At 38.5% G+C, this 21,297-nt stretch overlaps 1 protein-coding gene across 1 annotated transcript; it reads left to right on the forward strand.

Moving 5' to 3' along the window:
• Positions 1-447: 447 nt before the first annotated feature.
• Positions 448-12,454, forward strand: usp31 (ubiquitin specific peptidase 31; the record flags this gene model as incomplete). The annotated part of the gene is made up of 16 exons (XM_079253484.1): positions 448-972; positions 1,315-1,449; positions 1,827-1,921; positions 2,006-2,098; positions 3,765-3,900; positions 4,159-4,306; positions 4,402-4,582; positions 4,712-4,823; positions 4,935-5,029; positions 5,911-5,988; positions 6,996-7,125; positions 7,528-7,647; positions 8,227-8,452; positions 8,549-8,707; positions 9,180-9,332; positions 10,962-12,454. The coding sequence occupies 16 exons, from the start codon at positions 448-450 to the stop codon at positions 12,452-12,454; spliced, it is 3,879 nt and encodes a 1,292-aa protein (XP_079109610.1).
• Between the last annotated feature and the right edge of the window lie 8,843 nt (positions 12,455-21,297).

Raw genomic sequence — 21,297 nt, forward strand, 5'->3', positions numbered from 1 at the left:
GCTAGCGCTAGCCTCGGCTGAATTAGCAAACGTAGCTGTTTTTACTCCAGATGTCGGTTTGTTGCTGCAGGGCATTAAACCGCAAAAACAAGGTAACTGAACCAAGTTAAGGGAATACGCAACTAAACTAAACAATGTTGTCATAACCATGTAACGCAAATGGCCTAAACAAGATTTTGCGAGATTGTATTGCACGACAAGCTAACGTTATTTGCAAACGTAACAATCTCAGATAAATTGCTTCGTGCGTTTACAAAGAGAAGAAATCAGTCCAAACGATGATGGTATTCAAGGTTAGCTAAGACTCTCGTCGCTCCTGCCGGCGGACTTTAATGTTTACCAGTAGTTGGCGTCATTGCTGTCTCCATGTTTTGAGATGGAGCAGCAAACAGCCAGCGAGGTGAGTGTCGTTCAGCACAGCGCATCTGCCTGAGAGAAAGGAAAACCATGTCTTGTAAAGCTGCAACCAAGGACAAGAAGTACAGCTTCAGCAAGAAGCTGTTCAGGAGAGGCTCTGTGCGATCCGTGGGCAGCTTTATGAGCAGAGTCCTGAGGACATTGACTGCCTTATCACACTTTGGATCCGAAGTACAGACCGAGGACGACAAGGATGATGGAGGGTTTTCCACTTTCAAATCTGGAAATAAGGATGTTCCCATGGAAGATGGCCACCTGGGGGGGTTCCTGTCCGGGGAAAGAGTTCCTGGAGTGTCAGGCCTGAAAAATCACGGGAATACCTGCTTTATGAATGCAATTCTGCAGTGCCTCAGTAACACTGAACTCTTTGCTGAGTACCTTGTTTTGGAGCACTATAAAGGCGAGGAGCTGGATGAGGACAAACCAAAGACAAATGGTGTGCTTTTGCAGAAGAAGGGTCCTCTGGCCAAAGGAGAAGTGACTGAGCAACTGTCAGGACTTGTGCGGGCTTTGTGGACATTTGAGTACACCCCCCAGCATAGCAGGGAATTCAAGGTGAGACTGAAACAAAACAACACAGTAAACACACCTTTATTGTTGTGTCCACGTTTTCTGTAAAACTACAGAAAAATTATGCATTGGATTTTTGATTAAAATGTAATCTTTAAAGCATAAAATGGCAGAATCTTTGATGTGTTTGATACATATTAGTTAAGAAACTAGTATGTAAGAAATAAATGTACTGGTTCACAGGCTGAGAAAAGCTGTTATACCGACATGAGCTAAAGCTGAAAGTAACAAGTCTGATCATGGATTTCTTGTTTAAAAGAAAAAGATAAACAATGTTGCTATCATGTCTGTCATTGTACTTGTTTTTAATTATGCTATTTCCTGCAGAATACTGTGTCGAAAAATGCAACGCAGTTTAAAGGAAACGCTCAGCACGACGCTCAAGAGTTTCTTCTGTGGCTGCTTGACAGAGTACATGAGGACCTCAACACCGTGAACCCTGATGGCAGGCCTACTATAAAGGTGAATAAAGAGATCATTTGAGTGACATAACGTCATAGGATAATGTTTTTTTCTTTTTTTTTCCCAGTTAACATAGTCCATTGGCACAGACGTAGAGTTTAACCTATAAAATTCATATATTTTCTGAGATTGCTATGTCAAATTGTAAATTGCCATTTTTATTGGTAGAAGATTTAATATTAGGAATGTATCATTGACTTGATTGGCTTTATTGCAACACTAGACTTGCCTGGCAACATTTCCTTATGTTTAAATGTAACCGATCTATAACCGAGCACATGAAGGCAGGATGGCTTTCACACTGGCTTATGAAGCTGGTAGACCAGTGTTTTATGATGGACTAACTTGAGTAATAAAACCCGCTTATGTCTCATCAGCCGCCTATTGAAGAGGATGACCAAAGTATAGAGGGACCATCTCCTCATCTCTCTGCTGGGTCATTTGTTCAGGAGTTATTTCAGGCACAGTACAGGCAAGTTTCTCTCAGACTCACACTCTCACAATCTGCCCACTCTGTTTGTTGATCACATTGAGAGATTTGATATTTTCTCCACAGGTCTTCGCTAACGTGCCCACATTGCCAAAAGCAGAGCAACACTTTTGATCCCTTCCTCTGTATCTCCCTACCAATCCCGCTTCCACACACCAGGTGAGTTTTTTGTGCAGGGAGTGACCAATTTACAGCGCTGGGCTGACAGGTTCATACATGTTCGGATTATTTCGGCTTTATATGGTTGTTTTTGTTCTTAGAAATGACTGTAAGCAAACACTTTGCATTTAAAGGTCTTCAGAGGACTGACACCTTTCACTGAAGGTCAAACTCTGTATGTTTGTGTTTGCATGTGTTTTGACACATTTACAGAGATGTGAAGCAAACTTAAATCGGTGTGTGTGTAGTTGTAAAAGGAAGAATGTGACCTGGTTTGGCAGGAGTGTACGGGAAGGTTTACGGTGCAGAAGCATTAGGTGTGGAAAGAACATGCACTTTATAATTTCAAGTTAAAACATGATTAAGTTTGAACACAAAGAGGAAAGAAGAGGAATAAATGTTGTTATACAACAAACAGTTCAGCTTTTATACTGTGATCCTTCTGTTCTTCAGACTCATTGCTTCAGCATATTAAGTGAATGATGTAATGATAATATTTTCCATTTCATCTTCTGAATTTTATGATATTCAGTTCTTTAATAGCAAAACAAATGTTACATGTTGCTACGAGTGGATTGAAAAACTAACATTTTTTTTGAGGCGTGGTTGTTTGTCAGGTTGAGACAAGGCAAGTCTGCAAAGATGGATTCTAATGAGGCTTGAAAAATAAAAAATATCTTAAAAGAGCTGTAAAATATATTTGATTTACACTCTAAAAAGCTATCAAAGAAAACTAGAAAACAGCAAAATCTTTGTGAAAAGCAGAAGTTTAGTAAATTACAGGTAAAGAAACCCATTGACTGTCTAAATGCTCACCAGGCTGCAGACAGATTAACATGTTTTGATTCAGTGATGAAGGTGAGACATACCCTGAATTTTAGAAGATTCATCAGACAAACAAACTAATAAAAATGGTAAATCTCTAAAACAAATCATGTGGACAAATAAAACTAACATTTCAAAGGCAAACAGTTGTCACTTTGTGTTCCTATAGTAAATCACTACTCACAAAGCGTTAGAGATATTCAACCTTTTGGGTTAAATTTACAGAAAAGGTTAAATGTTTATGCTACAGGTATTATATCATGAGTGTAATGCATGTAAGTAAAATTCTACAATGTTAACTCCTTCATCTCAAACACTTGGTCGAAGCAAATGCCAACAACAGCAGTGGATACCACAACGTAAAAATGCCAATGTCACACCTTAGGTGTCGTCTTGGTCTGATGTCAATATATATGAACAGTATGAAGACTGTTGAAATACCAGCTGTCTGAGAACCAGAACATTTAGTAGATAATTTGTATTACAGGTTAAGGTTAATCGTCTTGTCAGAAAACAGCATGTTGTGCCACAGTTGTAGATGTGCGTTCAGAGGTTTTTGGAAAGTCAAAGACAGTTCATCTGTAAAGGTTAAGGTGTGTTTAAGGTTCTTTCTTATATAGAAGAAAAAGCTAAATATTACAATTTTAAGTGATGTATATTGTATTTTATACGGTATGTAGAGGCATTGAACCTGAAGAACAAATACTGTTACTGTTAGTCTTGGAAAATGGCCCAAATACTTTTTTATGGCAACATAATAACAAAAATAAGCCATTGCCTTAAGTAGTGAGTGCTTGTTGAGGAATCAGTTTATTATCAACTGTTTTTTTTCCCTCCGCAGGCCCCTATATGTGACGGTGGTCTACCAGGGCAAGTACTCCCACTGTATGAGAATTGGAGTGGCTGTTCCTCTGAAAAGTACTGTGTACCGCCTCAGAGATGCTGTGTCACGTGAGACCAAGATCCCGATGGACCAGGTGCTATTCCTGTCTCTGGTCTGACAACGAGAGACTATATTACAGGCACGAGGTGTCTGCTCAGAGTTTAGAAAACCAGCTCTACTCACTAATAAGAAGTGATGCTAAAATCTGACTGGTTTTTCCTGAAGTATTCAGTCTGAACAAAATTAATCTAAATGTAAATGACAGCAAAGACAGGATGAGGCACGTTCTACAGACTGATGCGCTTTCTTCTCGTTGCACCTTTTGAAATGTACTTTTTCTTCTCTCTTGTAGTTTGTTTTGACAGAAATGTACTACGACGGCTTCCATCGTTCATTCTGTGATGACGACGACGATCTCGACATCATTCAAGAGAGCGACTCCATCTTTGCCTTTGAGACACCTGAGACCTTTAAACTGGAAAACATACGCACAAAAAGGGGTAACTCATGCACAGTGGTTGCATAATGTTGATGTTTGTTTTCTCTTTTTGAACACTTGCAGTAACATACTGAGATCCCTCTCTTTCTGTCACAGGGAGCCTTCTGGCAAACCTGAATCATAACAATTTGAAGTATGGCACAGAAATCAGCAGGACTCCATCCTTCATGCAGGGCGCCATGACTCCTGTAACTGGATCACCTAATAAAAATCTAGGGCCAGAAAAAATGATCCTCTTGGTGTGTAACAGAGCGTGCACTGGCCACCAAGGAAAGAGGTACTGCAGCTTTTATGTTCTGAGTCCTTTCATGAATCCTGGTAAATGTCCCGGTTCTGTCTGTGGTAAATATTAAAATTAATGACAGCACATTGAAGTTTTTAAATAATGTTTTGTTTTTGTGTTAAGGTTTGGCCTGCCTTTCGTACTGTACATGGAGCGCACTGTGACCTGGGATGCTCTACAAAAAGAGATCCTGGAGAAAATGCGTCACCTGTTGAGGCCGGGGGTCTATGTTCAGGTAGGAAGGGCAGCACTTTGTTTTCTGTGTGAAGTCCAACTTAAGTCATTTTCTTTGAAATTTTACATAAGAATGAAAAGACGTGAAAATCGTATGTTTTACCTTTTGTAGATTGGACCTTTCAGTCTTCGGGTGGTTGGCGTTGTCGGCATCACCTACCTCCTTCCCCAAGACGAACGGCCACTGTGTCACCCAACTGTTGAAAGGTTGGTCCTGATATTTGATATTCATATAATATTTGTTATATTTGGTAATTTTTTGCAGAGATGCGACTATTAATGTGTTTTCAGATTTAATATGAAAGAAATTGAAACTTGACATAAACATGAGCATTAAGAAGAATATATACAGTGTGTGAATATAGTGAAATGTGCCTTTTAACAAATTGCTTTTGGAAACATTTCGTACAATTAAATAGTTTTTTTTGTAACATACCTCTGTAGTTTAAAGAAAACTAACATTTTTTTATCAAATCCTGAGTATTTTTTCAGAGCAAATGTCAGTCACATTTATCAGAGATCCAAATAAATACTGAAGTGAAGAAAAGACATGCTAGATCTTTGGTGGAGGAGTGAAGTCATAATATGTTAATCCTCTTTTACTTTTGGCTTTATTTGCGTGCTCCACGAGTTTTACTCCTTTCAGTTAGCAGTTTAAAACATGCCTGAACTGGTTTGTGGTTGTTTGTTATTACCCCAGTTTAACTTGTTTTACTAATGGACAGCAGTACTTATAAAATGCCCAAATCACAGTGCAATTAAAGTTGTTGTGACTGAATTGTTTCTACATGATTTTTCATGTTCATGTCTGGTTAAATCAGAATCCTATAACCTCTATGAAAGATGGCACAACAGAAATGAGAACTTACTTTTAAAGCACTTAAAGATAACCAACCACTGACTGACTAATTCATTCTCACGCTGAAGCCACTTTAAAATAAAGGTAATAGAACAGAGCTTCTGAAAAGCAAAACTTCAGCTAGAAAACACTCTTCATACTCACCTGCATGAAACATAAATAGCTTAATATTGATTTAATAAATTGCATCTTTCTAAAAGAGCTGCAACTGATATTGTTGTCACTGCAGAGCATACAAGTCCTGTGGACAAGGAGGACCTCCACATGTGAAGATTGTGGTTGAGTGGGATAAAGAGACCAAGGACTAGTGAGTAAAATGGTTAATATGTGATAAATACATCTGTCTGATTTATTTACTTTATTCTTGTTTGACATGGAGTAAAATGTTCTGATATTTGCTTGCTGTAGTCTTTATTTAGGGTAGAATAATAAAAACTATATAATAACACATAGTTATATTACAAAAAAAAACAAATTAAAGAATGACGGTGGATTAAGCTGTTAAAAATAAACGCATGGTGATAACATGTCCTGAGGATATTAGATTGCATCTGTAATGTTACTGGAAGCTGTGCACAAACAGACAGGCTAGTAACACAGCTAAAACTAGAATTAATGTTGAATACTAAACTTTTTTAGAAACATCAACTCTGGCCTTGTAGTACTTTCTATCAGATCTATCTAAAATATCTTATTCTGAGACTTGAGGTTGCCTCAGGGTGATGGTTATGTTATAGTTCTCTGCCTCTTTTGAGTCCCTCAGTGCCTTATGTACCGCTATCTTCCACAGTATCCGATTTAGAAAAACTAAACTTGCACAATCTACAAGATGTGTTTTGTTTGAACAATAGTGGTTTTAAACCAAGCAAACACCACAGTTTGAAGCTCTGCCCACACAATCAGATGTCTACTGTCTTCCTGTTGCCAAATGCTCAGTTGTGTCGTTACCACGTGCCTCTTCGAGAGAAAATGAAACCACTACATCCTAAGAATTTTCCTTGATCCGTTTTCTGATGTTTTCACTCGGTTGTAGATGTTGGCTTTGAATGAATTATTGTAGTATTTCTATTTACTCTCTTGTGTATCTCATTTAGGAGATGTTAGTGCAAGTACTGAACCCTTCCTGCTGCTGCGCTGCTGGATGTTAGCCAGTAATTTAACATCATGCTGTCTTCTTATAACATGTTTAGCAATTACGTTGACTGTTGTTGATGATGTGACAGTTTCTTTGATCAAAAAGACAAAGTTTGACTGTGGATCTTCTGACCCTTTGCACAACTTTTATAATAAACATGCTTCTCTTGATGTTCCAAGTTTGTTTGGACACACTGAGGAGGAGTATATTCCAGACGCGGAGAGTGTCTATCTGCACAGACAACAACATCATCAGCCCCAGGCTTGCACTCTTGCACAGTGCTTTCATCTCTACACTAAAGAAGAGCAGGTAGCAATTCAACCACAAACACACCAGTCACTTTAATATGTGGTGCATTTAAGAAGTTAAACTTCTTTCTGTCAGAAAATAAATGATGCATTTGCCTTGCAGAAGGTTGAAGTGTGGGATCACATGCGCCTCCTCCTCCTCACAGGTTTATTATTGCTCTGTTTAAAAAAGCTTTAAGTCTCTGTGGTTTTTACTGTGTTTGTTTCCTAATGCTGCGTTTGGAATAAAGCTGAAATTCTGAGCAGAGGCCAACGTTTATATTGTGGTTTAACTTGCCTTCAGCTGCTGCTTTGGAGGAGGATCGGCTTCATGCTGTGCAAAGCTTCTTTTAAAAGCTGTGTGGTTGGAGCTTGTTCTTCATCACTGCTTCTTGGGTTTGATCTGTGCGTGCGTGTGTTTCAGCTGGCCCCAGACGATGCTTGGCGCTGTCCCCACTGCAAGCAGCTGCAGCAGGGTCGTATAAAGCTCAGCCTGTGGACCCTGCCGGATGTGCTCATACTGCATCTCAAGAGGTTTAGACAGGTACTTCTCCTCATCATGTCAAGTTAAATAACAATATTGTAAAAAAAAAAAAAAAAAAAAAGCAGAGGTTTTTTTCAGTTTTATAAGCTTTTTCAGTTTATTAAATTTGTTAAATAAAATTTTTTTTTTTTTTTTTTCTTTTAAGTTTATGTTTCTCAAATATTTAGGACAACCGCTCAGAGAATTCCTTATACCCTTTCAGTGAGCAAAGCTAATATAAGAAATGGTTGTCTGTAGGCTAGTTTGGACAGAAAAGAGTCTCTTTATCATAGAACCCCTTCATGTCACTGTGCTACACAAAGGCAGAAATGCTTATTGTGCAAGTCTTTGTTAAGCTTGTTTTCTTTCAATACAACCCGTATACAGCAGTCGCACTCATTTACATATGTGTTGGTTGTAATGCTGTCAGTGTCTTCTGTGCATGTTTACACATGCTAGAGGCAAATTTACAAAAGCTCTGTTTTGAGAGAGAAAAAAAAGAAACTTTTTTTTTTTTGTTTGTTTGTTTAGGTGGAAGATGAGAATAATATAAGACGTAATGTTTATTAATCAATGCCTGTTTGTGTGTCTCGGCTCCAGGAGGGCGACCGAAGGGTGAAGATGCAGAACATGGTGAGGTTTCCTCTAATGGGGATGGACATGGCTCCACATGTGGTCAAGAGAAGCCAGAGTAGCTGGAGTTTACCGTCCCATTGGTCACCATGGAGACGGTCCTACGGCCTGGGAAGAAACCCTGACGACTACCTGTATGACCTGTATGCTGTGTGCAACCATCATGGCAACATGCATGGAGGCCACTACACCGGTAATTTGTTGAAGCTGTTTAAATAATAAGTAAAGATTGTTCGGCTATATTTGTATTGTTCACGAGAACATTTTCTCATTCATTTTGTGTTCAAAGCTTACTGCAAAAACTCCATCGATGGGCAGTGGTACTGCTTTGATGACAGCGAGGTTTCACCAGTTGCTGATGACGACGTGTGTCAGCAGACGGCTTACATACTGTTCTATCAAAGGAGAACTGCTATTCCCTCCTGGTCTGCCAACAGCTCTGTTGCTGGTCAGTATTTACTTCATATTGTTAGTTAACTACACAGTGTGGGTTTGCCATAAAGACAGCTCTAACCTTACGTACCCTATGTGTACTGTATATCTTTCATTTGTCTGATAACTATCAGCATCCGTAACATAAATGGCTCCTTCCATCTCAGTCAGAGGCTGAAACTCAGGTTCGGTTTGGGAACTGAAGTCAGATGAAGTGTTTTGTTTTTTTTCTCTGGATTGTGAGCACCGCCATGCTGAGCCTATAGTAAAACCAGGAAGTCAACTCTAGCTGCACAAGTCTTTCAAAGTGTTGTTTATTAAAGGAACAACTCTACAAGCTCCAACTGGTTCCTGGCTAAAGTTCCTTTTATGAGACAATATTTTTAGCTGTTGAGTCCCTACTTAGAGATCATCATATTAGAAGAAAACTACTTGGGGACAGTGCTTCATTGTAGCTTTGTAAAATATGAATGTGTTCTTACAAACAGGTTCCACTAGTTCCTCCCTGTGTGACCACTGGATCAACAGGTTGCCTGGCAGCAGGCCTGCTAGCTTGGCCTCTGGAGCCTCGTCCAGGCGCACCTCTCTGGCTTCCCTTGCAGAGTCGGTAGAGTTTCCAGGAGAACGCAGTGAGGATGATGGTGAGGATAACCTTACATGTATACTTGATAAACTTGTATTTACAGGAGTCACACTAGGATTCTGTTTTATTTACGCATATGACTGTCCTCATTCATTAATAATTGTTTCATCATTTTAATATTGGAATCAAAAGACATCTATCTGTTACTTTTTCCCTTATATTACATATCTGGATAATAAATAAATCATCCTAATTTTGCTAATATCAATTTTATGAACACACTTTATTAAAAGGATTAAATCTAAATTTTGATGACCAGCAAATGTAGTTAACAGCACAACAATTTATTAGTCAAGTGCTAAAAGAAGGCTCAAATTTAAGACTTTTTATCATGGTTAAAACAAGGACATTGTGGATTCACTGTCCGTATCACTGTTCATATACAAAAAAATTACCGTATTTTTGCGACAATAAGGTGCACTTAAAAGTCTTTTATTTTCTCCAAAATAGACAGAGCGCCTTATAATGTGGTGCGCCTCATATATGTACCGAGTTCCAAAATCTATAAATGTTATTGTGTGACTTTGATGAGCGCTTCGCTTGACTGACTGAGAGCGTTTCCGACACGCTGCTTATAAAGATAAAAGACGGACACAACAGAGGGCAGCATGAGAACGTTAAAGGGGGAAGTGTGGGCGTAACAGAAGACGCTAAAGGCATGTCCTCAGTAGGTGTATAGTGCCGGTATGTGCGTAATGCAAAACAACATCGGTTTGGCTAATAACCCCTTATTAAAATGGCAACTGCAAAGAGACGCGCTTACAAAGCACAGTTAGAACTGCTAGCTATCAGCTACATGGACAAACATGGGGATCGCGCAGCCGTGAGAGAATTTATGATCAATGAATCCATGGTTCGCAAGTGGGGAAGCAGGAAAACGAGCTTCACCAAGTCAAGATCACACAGCTGAGTTTCCACGGAAACACAGTTTTACTAAGAATGAGAGGCAGCGCCAGGCGAGTTAGGCCACAATTTGTGAATGGATTGCAGATGCTTGGGCTAACGTGTGTTTGCACTGTTGTTCGAGCTTTCGCAAAAGCCGGTATCATTTACGAGGAGCCACACGACAACGAGACTGACACTGACAATGACGAGCGGGAACTCGGCGTGTTTGATGGAGTACTAGCCCAGCTGTTCATTTCGGAAATAGAAGATAAGGACTTTGATGGATTTGTGAATGAGTATTGATAAAAAAAACAACATGAAAACATTGCTAAATTCTTCAATAAAGTACAACTGATTTTTTTTTTCCCGCTGCCTTTTTTAAAATACACGCAAACAAGCATGTTTTAAGCTAGAGTACTGGTATATTTTACCATGCCTTCGCCCTAAAACCTGGTTTGCTTAATGTATGTGTTAAGTACAGAAATGGCACCCGTAACTGAGACTGCGCCTTTTAATATGGTCTGCCTTATGGTCGTGAAAATACGGTACTTCATACATAACTATGAAACTTTTGGCACCTTTTTTTTGGTCTAATATGTCCAATCTGTTGTATCCTTTTGTGTAATTTTCTTTTATTTAACTGTTATCACTGCAAGCATTTTTTTCAGCATTAAAGCTAAAATATTTTCTGTGACTTTAACAAAGACTGATTGTCTTTCCTAAATGTTTTTCTGCTTTTCAGGAGGATTCTCTGTGCGCCCTTTTGTCAGAAGTATACAGCGTCAGAGCTTGTCCTCTAGGTCATCTATTGCAAGCCCTTTAGCCTTCAGTGACAGTGGAATGAAACCCTCTTGGTCTCTCTCAGCCAAACTCCAAATGAGATCCAATTCACCTTCACGTTTCTCACTCGACTCTCGGTGTTCCCCTCCCCTGGAGAGGATAGGTGAGGCATGCGATGACAAGGTTTCCACGTCCTGTTTTGGCAGCTACAGTAGACATGAACGTTACTTTGGCAACAGGACTCCTTTGTCCATGATGGAAAGCAACTTCAGTGACCAGGACAACAATAAAAGGTTCTTCGACATGATGTATTGCAGAGCTCCCACTCCAGTGGAAAAGAAGAGCACTAAAAATGAGGCAAGTGAGAACAACAATGAGATTACAGCTATAGACCAAAACATATTGCCCACTCAAGCGACCCCCTCCAAAGAGCAGAAACGAAAGAGTAGTATTGGAGGATTTGGCTTGAAGACAGAAAGCACAGGCTCCAGCCAGAGCTCAAGCAAAGGAGAGCAAAGCAAGACCTCTAAAAAACGGTTGTGCTCAACCCATAAGACCTCTGCTTCTGAGATGTCTTCCAGTACACCGGTGAAAGGCAAAAAGCTGAGCAACACTAAAGAGAAAAGCTTAAATGCAAAGAAAAGCACCTCAACACCCAGCGGAACTCCCTCCAAAACAAAGGACTCAAGTCAACCTCAAGAGGCAACACCACAACATAAGCCATGCGTCCGCTCTACACCTCAGTCTTCAGCTTCTCCTTCGCCAACTTCAAAGAAGAATCCAAGTGTCTCCGAGAAAAGTTCCACAAGCAGCCGGAAACGGCTGGTAGAAAGGAGCTACAGCAGGGACTCTATGCACACCAGCCCTCTGGTCGACAATCTCCGGGGCAGCTCTGTGGCTCGCTCTTCGCTTATCAAGAGCGGGGAAGTCAACAGACCTGAGAAGAGGTCTGTGAGAAGTTCCAGCAGCAGTTCTTCTGTTACTAGCCTGCGCTCACCCAGCGTTTCCACCAGAGACCTGCAGCGGAACAGTAAATCTGAGGAGAAAGGCTTGTCGTTCTTCAAGAGCGCCCTACGACAAAGGGAGAGCCGCCGGTCGGCCGATTTAGGTAAGAGCACCTTGCTAAACAAGAAGGCCTCTGAGAGGACATGCAAGCAGAATGGACAAGCCAAGGAGATCGGGGGTGACGGTGGAAAGACAGCAGATGCGACGTCGCTGCAGACATCCGCCGAAACTCATGGAGGCGAGACAAAGTCTGAGACAAAGGAGTCTTCCAAACCCCCCAGCTCTCTCAGTCGCAGTCTACTAAACGTAGGCAGGTCCAAGTCTTCCACATCAGATATAAGTAGCAAGTCTCCTTCAAACGGGAAGAAACCTCTTGAGAGGATGGCGTCTTCCCGAAAGCTGTCGTCCAGCATGCAATCTCCTGCACGAACAACACAAAGGCCTCAATGATACATCTGTAGTAATGATATTAAACAAGCAAATGCAGCTATTTTTTTGTGCCTAAGTTTCAGCCAGAAACAGATGTATTTAGGAAACATATTTTTAATGTTATGGTTTTGTAAGCTGGCTTCAGATGTGTAATTTGGCTCTGAGATCTAAATATTCATGCCAGTTTCAAGATGTTTTGGATTAAGATGGAGCTGTTGCATGCATTCCTGGGTGCCAACAACTTGCCTGGTATGCTGCCAAACGTTGGTTTACATTGGACCGTGTTTTTGTTAATTATTTTACCTTTTGAGAATAGAGTATGATTTTACAACCCAACCTAGTTTGATTTTAGTAATAAAAGACCACACTACCAAAATCTCTTTCAAATGCAGCTGCAACGTTAAGTTCAGGGGTCCAAGAAGTCCCATGATAATGGGTCTCCATTCGACACTAAAAATGCAGAATTAGTGTAGTGGCTGACAGTCATTCTATAGGTGAAGATGGACGAATCACTACTGTGAGCATTTGAAACGGCTAAGTAAACAAAACCATAACATTAAAAGTAGCCTCTTATATAGAAACAGTGAAGGGATTTGTGGACATGCAAGCAGATACAAAAGAGTTTCATTCCGAAATAACTGTGGCGAAACAGTCCTAAGTTTCAATTATGTTAACACTCAAAGCAACAGGTACATATCGTAAAATGTCTTCGCCTACTTCCTGATATTGGTCAAAAAGGGTCTTTTCGAGTAAGTAGTTTATTTTATTTTTATTTTTTAAACAAAAGCTCTTGAGGAGACGAGATCAATAACTGTGTCATGAGTAATTTCATCCCAAATGTCTCAAAAGAATAAAAGATTGATACGGAGGAGGGGAAACGAATAAGTCTGTAGCATTGGGCTCTGGACCAAAACAAACAAACAAAAAAAAAGCAGAATCAGAAAGAAAAGATTATTATACAAATTGACAAAGTTTTCCAATATTTTTCAACTTTAGTTTTTTAAAAGAGTAAACTTTTGATAGAGATCTATTTTATGAAATGTTTATTGAAGTTCGCTAGTTTTTCCATCAAAAGAGATGGCGTGTTTTGGAATGAAACCCTTTAACGTATGTAAATAAGTGTAGATGCATCTGTTTATGTATATATGCAGAAAGTGTATGGTATGTAACCTTTTTCTGTTTTTTTTTTTCCCTCTTATGAGCAAGATGAAAATGATCTTAAGCGCCTTTCAATGCTGTACATGGATACAAATAATTGCCTTTGGCAACATAGACGTCTTCTACAGTATGCATCACTGGGTAGGAATGTTATGTTCGCACTTTGTATAGATAACGTAGTATGACAATTATAATCTAATAACTATTTAAATGAGTTTCAGACATATTGTAAAGTAGAATCAACAGGCCTTAGACTTGAAATGGTAAAAGGGTACATTCACCTTAATGTGTCAGGGGTCATTCTTTAGTCAAGACCGTCCCTTTATCACACCTGGTGCTCCAACAGGCCACTGCTTCACTGGCACTGAATAATCTTAAGACAGTACACACTCAAAAGATGATTTTTTTTTACAACTGTGATGACACAATTCATTGATCCTGAAAGCTGTTGGCAGTGTTTATCATAACCAGTGGTACCTCATAGGAGATATTGTACTTTGCCATTGTTTTGTTTTGTCTCCACTTGCCTGAATCAGAATATCAGAGGAATTTCACAGTATTCCTCTGATTCTGTCTGGGAGTTGTGAACATGTATGCTGGAAAACTATCAAAACACTGCATGATATGGAAATTTTACACTAAAATGATAGAAGCAGAGGCAGGATGCTACCGCTGCAGCTTTCATGATGCTTGCTGACCTTGTTTTCAACAATGAGCATTATCATTTTGTAGCTGACCCACCTCTAGTGGCAATACTAATAGATACCAGCATTGTCTGTGGTTTCAAAGAATAAATGTGGTTATAATGTTAAAATTCAAACCACACAATCAGTTTTACTTTAAGAACTAATAGTCTTTATGTTTTAGATCTGCAGTATTTCTTTGTCTTCCTAATTCTAGGAAACGCCACCAACTTTAAACATTACTGTTATTTAAGTGGCATGTACAGGATGTTAGCTTTTTAAATTTAACAGCAGTAGTTAAACTTGGACTGCTTAAACTTATTTTTTTCCCCTTGGCAATAATCGCTACAAATACCAGCAAATATATGTGTTGCATTATTTTCACCTGCCTCTAGGGTTGGCAATTCTTTTTGTCATATCAGTTTCCAAAATAAGATGGGCAGAGGAGTGCTATACATGGTAACAACACAGACCTTAGGAGTTAAATTGTTCCTATAATCTTTGCACTCATCACTTTATAGACAGTCAGTTCCTTCATAAGTCACTGAAATAACATCCATGATGTTTAAGTCCGGTGGATTTCCTTTAGCTGCTCTTTTTTTTTTTCAGTTTAACTCAATGAACTATCAGGAACATGTGCACAGCACTTTGCTTCAAAGCAGGACAATTTCACAGAAAACTGACTTTCTTTGTCTTGTTTGCCTTTTTGTGAAGTCTGTAAAGGAATAGCTGCTGTTAGTATTTTGGAGCCGGATCACGCATCACATCATTTTATAGTCGCGTAACAAAAGAGGACAGCTGGACTTTATTCATGTAGCCATAATCTAGTGCATTAGGATTTGATGCCCCTTCATTTTTAAAATAACTTGTTGGATTTTTTTTTTAAGTGGCTCTTTCAAGAAATGAATCATATTCTATTGTGTAAATATGCATCATTTTACAACTAATTTTAAAACAATGATTTTTTTTAAAAAATGTACAATTAACATAAAAGCCACATGTTTCCTATTTTCAATTTTCTCTTTTTTTGATATTGACATTGCTGACATTCTTTATATTTAAAACATATAATATTGTGAGACTGTAGTTTAGATATGTTTCTAATAGCAGGCAGAAACGTGGATATTTTGTAAAGTATCGATATTTTAAAGGCCTGTAAATGTATCACAAAGCTGCCAACCATATAATCGTTGCTTATTAGTAGCTTACCATCTTTAAGAAAACAAAAAAGAAAATATATTTCTTGGAATTTGAAAGTTTATTTTATAGTTGTTTATAATTTAGCTACAGATAATCACAAGTTAAATCTTAGTTGATACGCAGAAGATGTAAAATGGTAAACATTTTTAGGTTCAATGGGACACTAATGACCATAACGTTCTGCTCTCACAGGCAAAGAACAGGCAAAGAGAATTTATTCATTTATCTGTTTAACAACTCGTACAAATTGCTAAGTTTTGGGGCAAATCTGAAAACTTTTGAATTTTACATGAATTTTTTTTTTGAAAGCTGGCTTCACAGCAGTGGTTTGCATTTATGTATTTATTTTCATTCTATGTTGTAAACTTGTCAATGTACAAAACTGCGGATGATTACGTAATACAGTATTGCATGAAAATGCTAATGCATGTATTTTATCAACTATGCAAGCGTTGAGAGCAAAGCATGGCTCGTATATCCCATCGCTTAATTTGCACAGCATTCCAATATTTAGAAGCTGTAAAACACAGAATATATCATCTCTATGTAAAAGATTAAATAGTAGAATATTGTCTGTAAAAACATATGGAACAACTTAATTGCTTTGAGTATTATATTACTATTGTTTGGTTAGTTTCTCACTATACTAACTCTGCTGATCTGTGCTCTATGGGTGCTCCTACCACATTGTTGGGTTATTATCTTTGTGTGTTGTACCCCCACCCCCAAATAATTACTGTTGTACACCAGCAGAGACAACACTACGGATGCGATAATCTCTATGTGGTTACTAAATACATTCATAATGTACGTACGTGTTGTGAGGAGCATTTCGTTAGTTTCCATTTGTGAGTCCCTGTTACCATGGTCTCTGCTGCATCAAAGATACTGTCATTCCCTAGTAAAGCTCTGTGTATATGTAGCTAAACGCAATAAGGAGAAGCAGTAAATTTATAGTTTTATAATACAGTCCATAATCAACGATAACATTCAGATAGTCAGTTAATGCTGTTTTCAGTTTTCATGACAATCATTTCAGTTGACGTGTTTAATGTGGAATAAGCATTCCATCAACATTCTTCCATATGTGCTACTCTTCTTTATTCTGATGGCCGGTGTAATATTCCATTGTTGATGTGAGTAGAGGCTTCACAGATTAAGACTAGACAATCCTGGTTGGAGTTGTTGTTCTGTTGCAGCTGTTTTGTAAGTATAGCTGCAGTAAACCCTGAAAGTAAACTTCCAACATCCTACATCTGAGTTACAGATGTGAAGTTCAGCAGGTTCTGTTGCGCTACTGTCGCACACACCCCCGTGGACTCCTTGATAGCAAGACAAGGGATGCTTTGAGAAGCTTCCAGGGGCATTTTTCCAGATGTAAGCACTACAAATGGAGTATATAGACATTTTTTACAAGCCTTAAGCAAAACAAACAGTAATGGTTAGTATTGGTGGATTATACAGGAATTAGGGAGTTGTGTAATGAATGAATGTCTCGTGTGAAATGTTATTTCTAAACTGTTTTAAAGAATACTATTATACTAAATGCACGGCATGCCGCCTAGTTCTTTATTTTTTAACTTTTACGTCGGTCTTTTTTTTTATATATAGTCACAAATTATTTTTGTAAAATGCGATACTTTGCTTTTATTGAGATTAGTTTTCATATTTAATTTTTTTTTATTTGTAATGTATAATATGTCTTATCAGGGTCATTATTATTCATAATTGCATTAATGCAGCTGTCAGTTTTCTTATTTAACATTAGGACCTCTATTGTTAAATGGCAAATGTCTGTTTGCTTTTAATCTGTATTTGTTTATTCTGTAGTTGGTTTGTGTTAATTTATTTTTTTATTTTCTTTACTATATATTACATATCTGCACTTTGCTTTCTTTTTTTTTTCCTCTAAAAGGACAAATGTTGTATATACTGTGTTGTTCTGTCCATGCAAGTAGAAAATGAGAAATCTGATTAAAAATATTGTTACTGTTACAGTCACTTGTCATCCAGCCAATGCAAGTTAAATGTCGTGTTCATATTTATTTGTACACTAGAGGGCGCTCTCTTCCAATGAATTGTCTGCAGCTTGACGCTGTGCAACATACAGATCTTGGATTTTATCACTTGGAAAAGATTCTCTGATGCAGCATTTTTTTTTTTTTATACATATTTAGATGAATTATTTCTATAGAAGCCTGCTGTCTCACCTTCAGGCTTCAGTTTTGTATTATTGCCCCATTATTCTCTTGTTACAACAAAAGCATTTCTTTTGTCTCAGTTGTCACAAATTGTTCTGTATTAATGTATAAACCCATTTTGGAAGGAATGCATTTTAATAATGGAATAGAGTTTACTTCTATCCAGTTTGTGATCAGCTGGGTTTGCTCCAAAGTGTAAAAACGCACAAATGCACTGCTCATATAGTACTGTGCTGTGTTATACCAGATCTGAAGGATTTGCAGTACACGAGTGGCCCTAAATTTCTGAGCAGCTTTATTACTTCGGCTTTTTCCTGGTCACACGATATAGAGGTGCAAGAGCAGGGATGTGCAGATGCAAGGATGTCTGAGCTTAGCATTTCTTCATGAGGAGAATCCTAATATAACACCTTTAACTCTCATGCCAGTAGAATAAAATAGCGTCACTGGACAGTGATTTTAAGATTAGTTTTGGATTAACTAAGAATATGAATATGTTTTTAGATTGACTCTTTCTATAATTGACCAAGTAGTTCTGATCATTGGTAATTGGGAAATGCACTAAAAAAAATAAAGGGAACACTAAAGTAACATGTTGTAGAACTGAATTAATAAAATATTTTTATTAAATACTTTGTTCTTTCCATAGTTGAATGTGCTGACAACAAAATCACACAAAAATTATCAATAAAAATCAAATGTATCAACCCATGAGGTCTGGATTTGGAGTTATACTCAAATTGAAAGTGGAAAAACACACTACAGGCTGATTCAACTTATATGTAATGTCCTTTAAACAAGTCAAAATGAGGCTCAGTAGTGTGTGTGGCCTCCGCATGCCTGTATGACCTCCCTACAACACCTGGGCATGCTCCTGATGTTCTCCTGAGGGATCTCCTCCCAGACCTGGACTAAAGCATCCGCCAACTCCTGGACAGTCTGTGGTGCAGCGTAGCATTGGTGGATGGAGCGAGACATGATGTCCCAGATGTGCTCAACTGGAAAGATTTGTTTGTTCCATATGTGCAAAATTAGTAGGCAACACGTGTAATGTATTAATATCACATTACAGTGTCATATATGGCAAACAGGTTCTGCAATGGACATGGCGACCTGTCTGGTGTGTGCCTTGCCTCTCATATAGTTGCTGCTTGAGTGGAGTCCATCAATCCAAACATGAATTTTGTTTACAGAATCAAACAAAGTGAACAAAACACAGAAGAAGATCACTAACCACACGTCATTTACTGATAACAACAACAAAGCTCGCATTCTTTCCACATTCTGTTATGACTTCGTCCCTCCAAGCTCTCTAGCTAATGTATCTTTTACTATGTGCGTGCACAGTTTGTCTTTTTTCTCACTCTTCCCATTTGCTCCATTGCCTTGGGTGTATTTGAATTGTCACAATATTTTATTTTATTTTTTTTTAAATTTCATCCATAAGAGTGACAGTGTTTCTGTCTTATTATTTATAATGGGGAAGGTTTGGTGTTATTATTTGGTGTTGATATGTAATGTGGAAAAGCAAAGCACAGTGTTGCGCTGAGCTGGAAAACAAAATTACAAGCTGTTCCATCTCCCCCAGGCACTCCATGGTAGTTCCAAGCCAGTCAATGTGCATCACAAAGATCAGTGTGTTGTCAAAGAGTCGGCAGGAAAGAGGTTTCAAGGTTCACGAGTCTCTAGTGTTGCCCTAACCTAATGAGAATCAGATGAAGTGGAAAAAACTTGGAGTAAAAGTAGCCCAGATATTCCTTTTATTAACACATTTAGTCTTTAAAATGAGCCACTTAGAATGCCAAACTACCTAATTTGAGAAAATAATAAGTTTTATTAAAAAATATGGGTAAACTGTGGTTTCTGAAAACATATTTTCAGTATCTGAAAGAAAGAAAATGTATCATGGATGCACATTATCTTCAAGATTTAAAGCATAAAAACACCAAAGTTTTATCTCGTGTCTCTTCTATGTAGATTTTGATCTATTTTCATTTGCACCAGTGCATGACTGATATACAAGTCATCCCAGTTTGTAAAGAAAGGATCTATTTTTTTTTTCATATTTAGAAATGTTAAAAAAATCTGTTAATTTTTAGGTGCCAGCTCATCTTTTAATTGGAGTGTTACAGCTTTTATAGTTAAGTCTGACACAGAAAGGAATGATGTAATTGGTTTAACCTGATAACCTGAGAAGCATCAAGGCCAAAGAAAACATCACTCATCATGACTGCCAGTCATTCAGTATCTTTGTCCCCTGTTCTCTGTGTTTATATGTAACTGTCAGCCTGTTTGGACTTGTTTTATTTGTGTTTATGCGTATCTACAATAAAACAGGACACTTGGTCAGCTTGGCTGAAATCCACCTCATGCATCATTTTAAATTTCCTGGTAAGCAGCGGATGTCATTTATTCTTATTCTCCAGTGTTTTCAAGTTGAGTCAAACAAGCACCTGACTCCTTTCTCGTGATTGGCTCAGTCCCCCCGTGGTACTGTCAAGTTACTTTGGCAAAGTGCCTGTGGTTTTATCTTCTTTGTCCCCTCTTTTGACTCCACCCTAGAGAGTGCAAAGAAATCAATAATAATTGATTTTACAAGGCAAGAAAAGGAGGTTAGAATTCAGGGGAAGGACCAGGGGAAGACAGAGACAGAGAGGAACCAGCAAAGAGGTGAAAGACCCAAAGAATAATACGCATGGGCTGGAGATAAAGGTCACCAACATGAACCTCTTTGTAACAACACATCATAAGGTGTCTCGCCCTCACGGTTACACAGGTCTTACACAAAGGAAGAAAAATGGTCAATGTTAACTGTGGCCTTATCTCTCGTCAAGAATTTTATTCATTTCAAGGACTTTCATAAACCAAATGAAATGAGAGGCGTGTTCTCTTGTGGTGGAAAATAAAAATGAGCATTACGCCTACCACTTAGTTTCCTTTGTGCCGTATATTTCCACTTTTGTGTGTTTGTTATTCCTTTTTTCCCCTCAAAGACCACTCTGACAACTTCCCCAGGAAAATGTTCAAAGCAGAACAAGACAGCGACAGACTTTGAGAACAGAGAGGGAGAGTTGTTTGATTTCTGTTGCAGGATTCGTCTGAGGTCTGGTGGGTCAGCACGGCTGACAGTTTGGAGATTGATAGTTGAGATCTTTCCCAGGCGGAACAGAGTTGCGCGGCATGACCAGTGATCCAAGGCAACAGCAGAGCGAGGCAGAGGTGGGGCAGCTGCAGATGTGGTATATACCGCCGTGATGCGTATGTTTGTGTGTGTGGTCTTTAAGCTGAAGGCCATGTCTCCCCCCCTGTCATCAAGCCTGCTGAATGGTACTCAGCACCTCAAGTCTTAGATCTAAGCATCACCTCGGGACCCATCAGTGGTTAAAGATGAGTCAAATCCAACGAAAATGGAAGGCTATTTTTTTTTCCTGTTTCTTTCCTTGTTTTCTTTATTGAATTTTTTTCTTTTTTTTTATCATTCCCTCCCGTCATTTCCTCTCCTTTCTTATCTAGTATTTCCAGACAAAGCAAACACCCCGAGATAGCACTGAGATAAATTGTCATTCTTCCAGATTTTGATCAGAGCCACCCAAACGGTGAGTTGATTTTAATATAGATGTGA

Source organism: Telmatherina bonti (genome assembly GCF_933228915.1).
Source record: "Telmatherina bonti genome assembly, chromosome: 14".
Lineage (NCBI taxonomy): Eukaryota > Metazoa > Chordata > Actinopteri > Atheriniformes > Telmatherinidae > Telmatherina > Telmatherina bonti.